Raw genomic sequence first — 12,685 nt, forward strand, 5'->3', positions numbered from 1 at the left:
CAAGATTTAGAAAAAAACTTAGACCACAAAGATCTATTATACACAGTCTTATCTTATATTTCTGTCAAAGTATTTTCACACAAACATTGTTTAATACAAATATGCAGAACCCTAAAACAGAGGAGTGAATGTGCTATGCCAATAAGTGAGAATTGCTTAGTTGGTTAAGCACATCCAACCAGCACAGGTCCCTATAAATTCTTCAAAATAAAAAATAAAATAAAATAATGTGTTGTGCCTTTTTTTTTTTCTTCTCTAAACCTCTCTAAGGAAAGGACTCTCTAGTAAGGGCATAATTGTCCTAAAAAGACGAAATGGGGGAATCCACTCCCGACATCAAAAAGTTTCGCTGGAAATATAGAAACAAAGATCTTGTCGAGACTAACACAACCCAAGTCCAAGTCGTAGCATCCAAAATTCAACCCAGTAGCAATCTCGGAGGAGCAAATCGCCTGGGCTCGTCAGATCATCTCCTTGGAGAAATCAGGATCGATTCGAGTTGAATCAAAAATTGGAGATGATTCCCCATTGCATCAACTGTATACTGGCCAAATTTCAGACAATTACACCATCACAATTGAGAGAAATCAGCCGGCAATTCCAACTAGAGTCGCGATTGTTTCGCCGGAAAAACAATCGCAGATTCGAGCCACCTCCGGCGAGATTCGAAAGGAACCAACTACTGGGGTTTGTTCCCCACATCAGAGCGCCCCTACCACCAAAATTTCAGATCAAATGGGTGGAGGAATCATGGAGGTGGAATTTTCCGGCGACGGCGCCGGAGCTCCGGTCATTTTCTCCTGTCGAGACCAATGCCAAAAGGGGCGCTCCAATGAGCTTAACAACCCCCACCAGGTAAGCCCCCTCGAATTTCATCCCATCAATTCGAATTTGGAAAAAACAGCCACTGGAGTCGCAAATGTTAAAAACTATTGCGACAGATTTCAAGCTCCAAATATGGATAGTTCTCAATGTAATAGATTAACTGATGTGGAAAATAGAGATTATCCTACTCAAATGATTGATGATGAAGTTTCGAGCTCGTGGAATTTCGACAAAGATACAGTGAACACTGTTTCATTGAATGATGGTCTGATAGTCGACAAAGATAAGCACCAAGAGGCTAATATGATCAGTTCTTCTAACTTCTCATTTGATTTAAGAAACCATAATGCTCTGCATGATAATCAAAATACTGACAAGGATCAAAGAGACTTTGCCAATGTGGTAGAATTGAGTCAATCCTCTAGTCGACTGAATATAGCCAACTGCACTGCTGTGTCTACAATGAATCCACTGTCATCACAACAGCAAGGTGCTGAGGGAATGGAACAGGGCCAACACATATATGAAGACAATGGAACTCAGCCTCACATTCAGAGCACAAAGACAAATGCAGGTATGACTAATCCCTCAAACTTGGTAAATTATAATCGTAATGGGTTGAAATCCATTGGAACTCATTTGCAAATTCATGCAAATGAGCACCGTGGTACTGCTGCTGTTAATTTAATGCAGGGCATAGAACTTGATCCTATCAAGGCTCATAATAACCAGAAAGATCATGCAACTTTAAGCCAAGCTGTAGATCCCAAACAATCCCAGCAGCAACAATTTCAAAAGCACACACCATCTCATCCAACTTATCCTAAAGTGTCCAGCAATTTTGACGAACTTGTCCCCAACGACCAAAGAAATAATCTACTCCCTAACCAAACTCAAACCAGAGATAATAATAACCAAACTATACAGAAGAACCAGTTCCCTAGCAAGAAGGACCAGGTCCCGCAACCAGCACCTTACACTGTCATCCAAACCTTTGCAACTAAACTTAGACTTAACCAAGCTAAGAATGAAGTCCCTATTGAATTATCCACACCTACTTTCACTACCAAACAGGGCCTTCCTGCAGTGATCTTCAATAAAGAGGACTTTATGGTTAAGCTGGCTGCAAGATGCAAGTTTACTCTAGTGGGCAAATTTAGTAATACCATGCCCAAAATTGAGTTGATAAGGAGGAGCTTCATACTGCAGACTCAGCTTTGTGTGTGTGTGTGGGGGGGGGGGGGGGTCAAGATTGCACACTTCAATGCTAAGCATGTTTACATTGACTTGGACAATGAGATGGACTACATCACAGTGTGGACTAAACAGGGAATGACCATTGAAGGCCAGATCATGAGGATACAAACATGGACACCTACTTTCAGGCCTGAGGAAGAAACACCAATTGTACCAATTTGGGTAGCTCTTCTAGAATTACCTTGGCACTGCTACAACAAGGAATTTGTGACTGCTCTTTTAGCTCCTATTGGTAAAGTACTATACCTGGATACAGCTTCTATCCAAAAAACAAGGGGAAGTATAGAAAAAGTAAGAGTACAGGTGAATCTCACCAAGGAAAGGCCACCTCATGTGTGGATGGGATATGATAAGGAAGACACCACCATAGGGAGATGGCAAGCAATTCAATATGAGAATGTGCCTGAGTACTGCATGCACTGCAAACATCAGGGGCATATGATACATGTTTGCACTGTCAAGAAAAGAGAAGAAGAACAAAAAAGAAGGAAGGAGCTAGAGGCTGAAAAAAAGAACAAAAATAAGGAAGGCATGACAGGAAAAAACCAAGAGGCTATTCAGATTTCAGAGGCGCAGAACAAAAGTAATACTCTTACAGCTGATGATCATCCACAGCATCATCCTACTACTGATAACACCAATGAAGAGCTGTGGCAAACTCAAAAGAAGAAACATGCCAAGGAGCAAAACAACACTCAGCAAAACAATTTGTCTAGACCTACTTCACTTCAGGAACACAGGAAATTTGACCAAAATCAGCAAAAACACAGTGGCAGGTAAGCAGTGTAATCCTATTACCACTTCTAATAATTTTGTTGATCTTGTCACACAAGATCAACCCTCTAACCAAGATGCAGGAGAACCCATCAGCAAAAGGAACTTTTTACAAAAGAGTTCATCAGCAGTGCAGGATCACACCAAAGCTCAAGGAAAAGGTATTGACTCAATGCTCCCAAAGTCCCAACCCTTATATATTCACTGCACAGGTACAACTTCACAAAGTAATGCTAATGTGAGCAAAGTAGCAAGGATGCCAAGTATTGACTCAATGCTCCCAATACTCATGCAGCCCCCTTATTATAATATTATGTCTGTTGGTTCAGAAGCTGAAGGAGGTTTGGAAGGGAGTGCAATGGAGAAACTCACTAATTTGCAGGAAGGGATGTCCAAACGGGGTGGGAATTTGTCTCATGTTAGGCATGAGAACCCAAGCACTGACCCTAGGTGTGACCTTAGAGCTCCTGCTACCACTGAACATTATCAACAGCAAAATATTGCACTTCCAACAACTGCAGAAAATGACCATCAGACAACAGAGCATACAGATATCCTTAGAGCTCCTGCTACCACTGAACATTATCAACAGCAAAATATTGCACTTCCAACAACTGCAGAAAATGACCATCAGACAACAGAGCATACAGATAATGTTAGACCAGCTATTTCTCTACAAATAAACAAAGGTTCAATGGCAAAAGATATGGGGTCTATAGCAAGTACAAGTGCCAGGGGATCCTCTGAAAAAAAGAACAAATTGAGCAAAAAAAGGAGAGATGCAATCAAAAAAAGAATTGAGGAAAAGAAACTTGTTGATAAAGATCAAACTTCTTTGGTGGTAGGCAGTGTGACAGAGCAACAAACTAACTCTGGTTGCCAGCAATTTCTGTTGGAAAATGGTCAGCAGGCCACAAAGAAGAATTATGTTTTGTTGGCAGAGCAAGAAGGCATTCATGTGTGATGTGACCCTCTTGCAAGTTCAAGTTACATCTACTGAGAGATATGTGCTTAACAAAAATGATATCTCAGAGGATCTAGATGATGAGTACAGGGTCATTCATTCTGAGGATAAGGAAGATCCTGACCAATGCGATGAAACACAGAAGGAAGAAGAGGACAACAGTGCCCATCAGTTGGAAGCCTTTAGATCCACTATGGCAGTTGTAATGCAAAATGAAATTTAGCAAATTACTGAGAAGAATGGTCTATCCCCTAGAGGTCAGCAAGAAAAGAAGAGGAATAAAATACCACCATCAGCACTGATAATGTTGCTGTCAAAAGCAGCATCAACACAAGGTCTAAATCCCCAAAACTTTAATGATTAGTACACTTTGTTGGATTGCAAGGAGTATTGATACTCAGGGTGCTTTGGACAGACTACAAAAACTCAAAGACTGCCACTATTGTTCTATGTTGGCAATTCTTGAACCATTTTCCAACATATCCCAAATCAATTTGTACAAAATCCATCTCAAAATGGACCATGCTACTTATAATCCCAATAGTAAGATATGGCTTTTCTGGAACCAAGATGTAACCTGCAGTATTCTTGATCAAGATGATCAACAACTTACTTGTGAGATCAAACATTCTGCCAATCCTAATACCTATATTACCACCTTTGTGTATGCTAAATACAAAGACTACACGAGGAGGAGTTTATGGGAGAAGATGCTTCAGCTTTCAGACCTTGATAAACCTTGGTGCATAATAGGGGACTTCAATGTGATTACTGATACTGAGGAAAAGCTGGGGGGGGGGGGGGGAACCTTATAATATGAATAAAAGTTTTGATTTCATAAGTGTTATTGAGGCCTGTGGTCTCACTGACTTGGGTTTTTCTGGTCAGAAATTTACTTGGTGTAACAATAGAGATAATGAGGCAAGGATTTGGAAGAGATTAGATAGAGTAATCGTGAATGATAAGTGGTTGGATGTTATGCCTGTAACCACTATCTAGCTTCCACAGGCTCTACCACTGTCCTCTTATCTTGGAGTTTGTTAACAGACAAGTTAAAACCATCATGTACTTCAAGTTCCTGCAATGCTGGGTGGACAATGACACTTTCTTAGACACTGTGAAGACATGCTGGGAGAGACCTATTGAAGGGAGCCCTATGAGAAGATTTCATCAGAAACTGAAAAGTCCCAAACACTCTTAGCAATTGGTCTAGACAACAGTATGGGGACATTTTTACCACCATGAAAGACTTTGAAGAGAAGGTCAGGAATGCTGAGGATGCCATCATCAATGACAACTCTGAATCAAATAGAACCAATCTCAGTCTCATCAACGCACAGTATATTAGGTACCTGAAGGTTGAACAATCCATCCTCAAATAAAAAACACAACTACAATGGTTTAAGCATGGGGATGCCAACTCCAATTACTTCATGCTATTATAAGGGGAAGAAGAAGGAGGTTATTTATTCATAGGATTACTGATGAGCAGGAGAATATTATTCAAGGGGATGAAGATATAGCCAAGGCTGCATGTGCCCATTTTGCAAAGATTTTCACTGGAGACAACAAAATTATCAATGAGGAAGTTATCAGTTGCATTCCTAGGAGTGTCACTGAGCAACAAAACCATCTGTTGAGTGCCTTACCAACAAAATAGGAACTGAAGGTGGCTGTTTTCTCTATGAATACTACTTCAGCTGCTGGCCCTGATGGAATGAGTGGAAATTTTTTTCACTCTTGCTGGGACATTATCAGTGATGGTCTGCTCAATCTCATCCATTATTATTTTAATGGACATAGCCTTCCCAAATATATTACCCATGCATGTTTGGTCTTACTGCCAAAAATGGATCATCCTAATAAATTCTCTGAGTTCAGGCCCATATCCCTCAGTAACTTCACAAGCAAAGTCATTTCTAAGCTCCTGTGTCTAAGACTTGCCCCTATTCTTCCTCATCTAATTTCTGAAAATCAGAGTGGGTCTGTAAAAGGGAGAAGCATCTCCGAAAACATAATGCTTGCTCAGGAAGTTATTCACAACATAAAACAACCCAATCTTGGTGATAATGTGGTTATAAAGCTTGATATGGCCAAAGCATATGATAGGGTCTCATGGTCCTTCATCTGTCTAGTCATGAGAAAGATGGATTTTTGTGAGATATTTATTGATATGGTATGGAGAACCATGTCAAACAACTGGTACTCTGTAATCATAAATGGTACTAGACATGGTTTCTTTCATTCAACAAGAGGGCTCAAGCAGGGAGATCCCCTCTCCCCAGCTCTCTTTATTTTGGGTGCTGAAGTGTTGTCTAAAATGCTTAATAACCTCCATCATCATTACTTGTATACTGGCTTTAAAATGGAAAAGAAGGGGCCTCAAATCAATCACCTGAGCTTTGCAGAGGACATAATTATCTTTACTTCTACTTCTAACTTCTCCCTGAAGCTCATTATGAATACTCTGAAAATCTATGAAGATCCTCTAGACAGCTCATTAATAAGGATAAGAGCCAATTCCTTATCCCTATCAACACTTCTGCTGCAACCATTGACAGGATCAAGTCAATTACTGGTTACAGGTATACTAATGGACCCATTACATACTTGGGATGCCCTTTGTATATTGGAGGTAGAAGGATTACATACTTCACAGGTATGGTTGCAAAAGTCATTGCTAAGATCAGAGGTTGGCAGACAAGGATGCTAAGCTATGGAGGAAGAGCTACTTTGATCAAGTCAGTCTTACAATCCCTCCCAATTCATTTACTAGCTGCAATTACCCCTACCAACACTACTCTTAAGCAGATCAGATGTCTAATTGCTGATTTTTTCTGGGGATGGGAGAAGGAGAAAAAGAAGTACCGTTGGGCATCTTGGGAAACACTTAGTTACCCCTATGAAGAAGGTGGTATTGGTGTCAAAAACTTGGAGGATGTATGTCTTGCTCTCCAATATAAACAATGGTGGAATTTCAGGACTAAGAGAACCTTAGGGGGTGAGTTTCTCAAATCCAAATATTGTCAAAGGGCCCATCCTGTCATTAAAAAGTGGGGCACTGGACAATCTCTCATTTGGAAGCATATGATGAAGAATAAAACTGAGATAGAACCACACATACAATGGTTTCTCAATTCTGGAAGCTGCAGCTTTTGGTGGGATGATTGGTTGGGGGTTGGTCCCATAGCTTATCACAATGGCTTTCTCCCTAGGTTGAATAACACTACAGTCTCACACTTTCTAGACAATGGGGGTTTGAATGAGGACAAAGTGAGACAGCATGCCGCTCCACAGTTTGTTAGCAAAATTCTCAGCACTACTGTCAGGTTCAATCCTAGCATGCAGGATCAGGCCTACCGGAAACTTACCCCCCATGGTAAATTTCACTTGTGCATCTGCTTGGGACCTGGTAAGGAAGAAAAAAATCAGAACAATCACCAACAGCAGTATTTGGCACAATAGCATACCATTCAAAGTCTCATTTTTACTATGGAGAGCCTTCAGATTCAAATTGCCAACCAATGACAAGCTTGTAACCTTTGGTTATGAACCTGCTGCATGTTCCTGTTGTTACAAGCCAGGTCTTGATGATATAGACCACATTTTTGTATCTGGCCACTTTGCACAGCACATCTGGAGATACTTTTCAGGGTGTTGGGGCCTTCAACACAAACAACACTCCTCTAAAGAATTTACTTATGAGGTGGTGGTTGATCAAAACTAACAATGATATCCATAAGCTAATGTTGCAAGCTACCCCTATTTTTGTGTGTTGGAACTTGTGGAAAAATAGATGTGCATGCAAGTATGGAGGCAAGAAGTCTAGTTCATCTAGAGTTACATTTTCTTTTGTCAAAGACTTATATATGCTGACCATTACTGCATTCCCTCGTATTAAGGTGCCATGTAACTGGAAAGAATTTGTTGACATGGTGGAGAACAGCAAACATGCTATTAGAGTGATTCAAGTCAAATGTAACAAACCCCCTCCTACTTTTGTTAAACTTAACACTGATGGAAGTGCCATAAACAACCCTGGAAAGATAGGAGCAGGTGGAATTCTGAGAGATTACACTGGAAAGATGATATATGCATTTGCTACCCCTCAAGGAGTAGGATCCAATAACCAGGCAGAGGTCCAAGCATCAATACTTGGAATTACTTGGTGTATTCAAAATGGATACAACAGAGTAATCTTAGAAACTGATTCAGAACTTGTGGTAGGTAGCTGAAGTACAATCAGAACCCACCATGGAGCATGATCAAGTACATTACTAAACTCCAAGAGCTTGTTGCATTGCTGGATCAGTTCCAATGGAACCATGTATACAGGGAAGCCAACTTTCCTGCAGATACACTATCCAAATATAGCGATGAAATAGCTACTACTCACCAATTCTACACTTACCAACAACTTCCACATGCAACCAGAGGATATGTCAAGCTAGACAAGTTGGGAATGGCTAATTTCAGAAGAAGAAAGCTCAAGCGAATCAAGGAACCACCATGAATTCTCCTTATGTATAGCTTCTTTAATGTTCTAACTTTTTCTTCAACTTGGCTGTATTTATTTCATAGATAAAGCTACTTTGAAGATTTCATAGTTAGGACCTTTGTTAAGGGGAGTCTCCCTCGTTTATTACTTTCCTAGTGTACCCAACTTACCATTAGAGGTAAGGACTAGAGTAGGTTTTTCTTCTTTTCCGTTTCTGCTGTGCAGGTACCTTGCAAACCTGCAACAATTGATCCAATACATGGAGTTCCCTTCCTGTTTGCTTCTTTGTGTAGGTAGACTGAAGAGTGGAAACATTTTGTATTGGGAGTTGCAGCATTCCAGTACATGCAGAGTCCAAGAAGTTGCAGTGACCATGCAGAGTGCTTCCACCTTTGTGAGCTCTTTGCAGGTACAATAGAGTTGCAACATGATGTTTTGGAGTTGCAGCAGTCATCCAGTAATTGCAGAGTCCAACAAGCTACAGATGAAGAGGACTTATGTTAATCTTTGCATGATGATGCATCCAACACCAACCCTTCACAACCAGCTGCAGAACCCCAAAACCTTTGGAATTCCTCAGCATCCATTATCTGCAACTGCTTGTAGAAGATGCAACACTTCAGCCACTCTTGAGGTACAGTAAAGAGTTACAGCATTTGTCTTGGAGTTGCAGCAGCTCAATCACCAACAACTTCCATCAACTTGCAATCCTTATTCATTGGAGCTCTTCATACCTATTCACATAGATGAAGAGGCATTCTATGTTAAGCTTTGCATGGTGAACCCTTCGACAAGAGCCTCATCTACATCATCCAACTACTGCATTGTGATCTCCTTGTAGGAGCTTATTTTATATTTATTTCTTAATAATTTGGGACATTAGTCGAACGACCTTAATAAGTTAGTCGACTTATGTTCCACCTAAGTTGTATACTTGTTCCTTTCAACTTAGCTACGTTTTGGTTAGGTTATAGCTTAATTGAATAAGAATAGGTAATCCTTTCTATTCTCGATTATGTAAGGGGAGAGTCTCCCTCATTTATGCACTCTTAGAATTATTGTAACGAGAGAAGTCCTCTCTTAAGTACGTAGTCTTGCTCCTTTGTTGTAATTGGGGATAAGTTGGTGACCTTAGTAGGCTACTCGACTTACGAACCACCTTAGTTTCGGAGGTAAGGTTTATGCCCCCCTTCTTGTACTTTTGTTTTTATATTATGATAAGGCTTGGGGGTGTTCGACTCAACCCCTGACCGCCACGAGGGGTGGGAGCCTCGGGGCAAGGCCAGTTTCCCCTAAAAGAAATGTGTTATGCTGCGGAGTACTGATAACATATGCCATACATAAGCGTGTTCCATTGTCTCAGTCCAAGTGACTAGTAGTATTAGCTAATGATAATTAAAAATCCTCAAAAGAGTAAACAGGTCTGAAATTATCTCCGACTATATAACGACTCAATTAGTATCTTAGATAAAAAGACACCATTTTTCCTCGATTTTTGCAAAGTAAGATGTTGAGGGAAAGATATGAAGAATGAATAAGAAATAATTATTAAGAATGTGTTATAAATAAAATGACAAATCAAATTAAGAAGGGGAAAGAGAGAGCAAGTAAGTAATTTTATTGTTTTCTTCTCTTTAATGTATTTATCCCTGCTTACAAGAATGCATATTTATAGACCTAAAAGAAGAAACAAAATGTGGTGGAAACACATAATAGAGGAAACAAATTATGATGGAGGATAAGTTATAGTGGAAACAAATTGTGGTAGAGGATAAGATATAATGGAAATAAATTATGGTGGAAGATAAGATATAGTAGAAATAAATTGTGATGGAGAATAATATGGACATATATTATTTTGTAACATTCCCCCTTAGATGTCCATGTAAAATAAAGGTTCTAATGAAAGAACACATATATATCTTTATTCTTAATACGCATTATTTATTGCCTCATTAAAAATCTTACCAGGAAAAACCTATTGGAATAAAAACCTTGGTTAAGAAAAAAGAGTATACCGCATATTTACTCTCCTTGATGAGAACATCACTTAATATCACGAAGAAGGCGCATTCCAAGTTTGTATCTCATTTTTTCAAAGGTTGAAGTCGGCAATGCCTTGATAAACATATCTGCTAAATTGTCACTTGAACGAACCTATTGGACATCTATTCACCCTTCTTTTGAAGATCATGAGTAAAAAAGAATTTTGGTGAAATATGTTTTGTTCTGTTTCGTTTGATGTATCCTCCCTTCAGTTGAGCTATACATGCAACATTGTCTTCATACAATATTGTTGGAGCATATCTTTTCAAAGAAAGGCCACATATTTGTTAAATATGTTGAGTTATTGATCTTAATCAAACGCATTCTCGACTTGCTTCATTAATGACTATTATCTCTACATGATTTGAGGAAGTGACAATCATATTTTACTTTTTTGAAATGATATAGTTGTACCACCACATGTAAATAAATAGCTTGTATGGGATCGACCTTTATGGGGACCAGACAAATATCCCGCATCTGCATGAATCATTTGAGTAAAATAATCCTATATCAATGGTCTCTCGGAAGTATCTGGATATATGTTTAATTTCATTCCAGTGATTTCGTATTCGAGAAGAACTAAATCTTGCTAACAAGCTTACAGAGAAAGCTATATCTGATCTAGAATTGTTGGCAAGATACATTAATGCACCAATTGTACTAAGATATGGTATTTCAGCACCAATAAGCTCTTCATCATTTTCATGAAGTCGAAACGGATCTTTATTAATATCAATAGATCTCATAACCATTGGGATACTCAATGAATTTGCTTTATCCATATAAAATCTGTTTGCAAAATGTTCAATTTGTAGACCAAGATAAAATTTTGTCTTTCCGAGGTCATTCATTTCAAACTCTTTTTTTAGATATTTTACTGCCTTTGAATTTTTTTCTGGAGTTTCAATAATATTCAAATTATCAACATATACTGCTACTATGATAAATTCAGATCCAGACCTTTTCTTAAAGATACAAGGGAAAATTGGATCATTTCTAAACCTTTCTTGTAGCAAAAATATTCGCTAAGACGATTGTACCACATGCGCCCTGATTGTTTCGACCCGTATAAGAATTTCTGAAGTTTTATTGAGCAAGTTTCTCAAGAATCCTTGAATGCTTCAGGCACTTTGAATCCTTCAAAATTTTCATAAAAATGTCATGGTCCAATAAGCCATATAAATATGAGTGCATTTTAAGCTTTTCATGAATTGTCCAATTCATTAGACAACTGAAGGTAATTGTATCCACCACAGGGGAATATATTTCCATAAAGTCAATGTAGGCCTTTGCGAAAAACCTTGGGCTACAAGTCGTGCTTTATAGCTTACGACTTCACATTTTTCATTTCGTTTACGCACAAAAACCAATTTGTACCGTACTGGCTTGACACCTTCAGGTGTTCGAATTATTGATTCGAAAACTTCACGTTTTTTAAGTGAAGTTAACTCTGCTTGAATTACATCCTTCCATTTTAGCCAATCATTTCTCTGTCTACATTCATCGACAAATTTTGTATCAATATCCTCATCTTGTTGCATTATTTCAATGGCAATATTATAAGTAAAAATATTATCGACCACAATATCATTTTGGTTTCACCTTTTTTCTGTCGAGACATAACTTATTGAGATTTTTTCATTCTCATTATTTTTAGGTACTTGGACCTCTTCAGTGGTATCACCATTTGTTGTGTCTCTGGCTTTTCTTGAGCATTTGCCTCCAAATTATGATCATTTATTCTTTTCTTTTTTTGAGGATTTTTTTCTTTGGAACCAATTGGTCTTCCACGTTTTAAGAGTGGCCTAGACTCATTTGCCTGAACAAGTTGTTCTACCGGGACATTAACTCGAACTTGAGCATTAGCAGTTGGAATATGCGATTTAGTAATCCGGCAGTTGATTTGCAATATTTTACAAATAAATCAACTTTTGAACTTCTTGCTCACATTGATTTGTTCAAGGATCTAAATGAGATAGTGACAATGAATTCTAATCTCTCTCATTTTTCAATTGCTTATATTCTCTCCCTAATGTTGGATATACTGATTCATCAAAATAACAATTAGCGAATCTTGTCGTAAATAAATCTCCATTCATAGGTTTCAATTATTTTATAATAGAAGGAGATTCATACCCAACATATATTTTCAGTCTTTTTTGGAGATCCATCTTTGTACGGTGTGGTGGAGCAATTAAGACATATACCAGACATTCAAAAATTCTAAGATGGAGTATATTTGGCTTCCTTCCAAAAGCCAACTGTAACGAGAAAAATGCATAAAAATTTGTTGGCCTTATGCGCACAAGTGTTGCTGC

The 12,685-nt window shown here is 38.6% G+C and overlaps 1 protein-coding gene across 1 annotated transcript; it reads left to right on the top strand.

Moving 5' to 3' along the window:
* The first annotated feature begins 271 nt into the window (after positions 1 to 271).
* On the top strand, positions 272 to 9,452 carry LOC129870518 (uncharacterized). The gene is made up of 2 exons (XM_055945330.1): positions 272 to 3,017; positions 8,612 to 9,452. Exon 1 carries the CDS (start codon positions 736 to 738, stop codon positions 2,860 to 2,862), a length of 2,127 nt encoding a protein of 708 aa, XP_055801305.1. The 5' UTR covers positions 272 to 735; the 3' UTR covers positions 2,863 to 3,017; positions 8,612 to 9,452.
* Positions 9,453 to 12,685: the final 3,233 nt, after the last annotated feature.

Source organism: Solanum dulcamara, chromosome 10, assembly GCF_947179165.1.
Source record: "Solanum dulcamara chromosome 10, daSolDulc1.2, whole genome shotgun sequence".
NCBI classification, from domain to species: domain Eukaryota; kingdom Viridiplantae; phylum Streptophyta; class Magnoliopsida; order Solanales; family Solanaceae; genus Solanum; species Solanum dulcamara.

Coding starts and splice junctions, on each gene's coding strand:
- LOC129870518 (XM_055945330.1), top strand. CDS start 736: ATGGGTGGAGGAATCATGGAGGTGGAATTTTCCGGCGACGGCGCCGGA.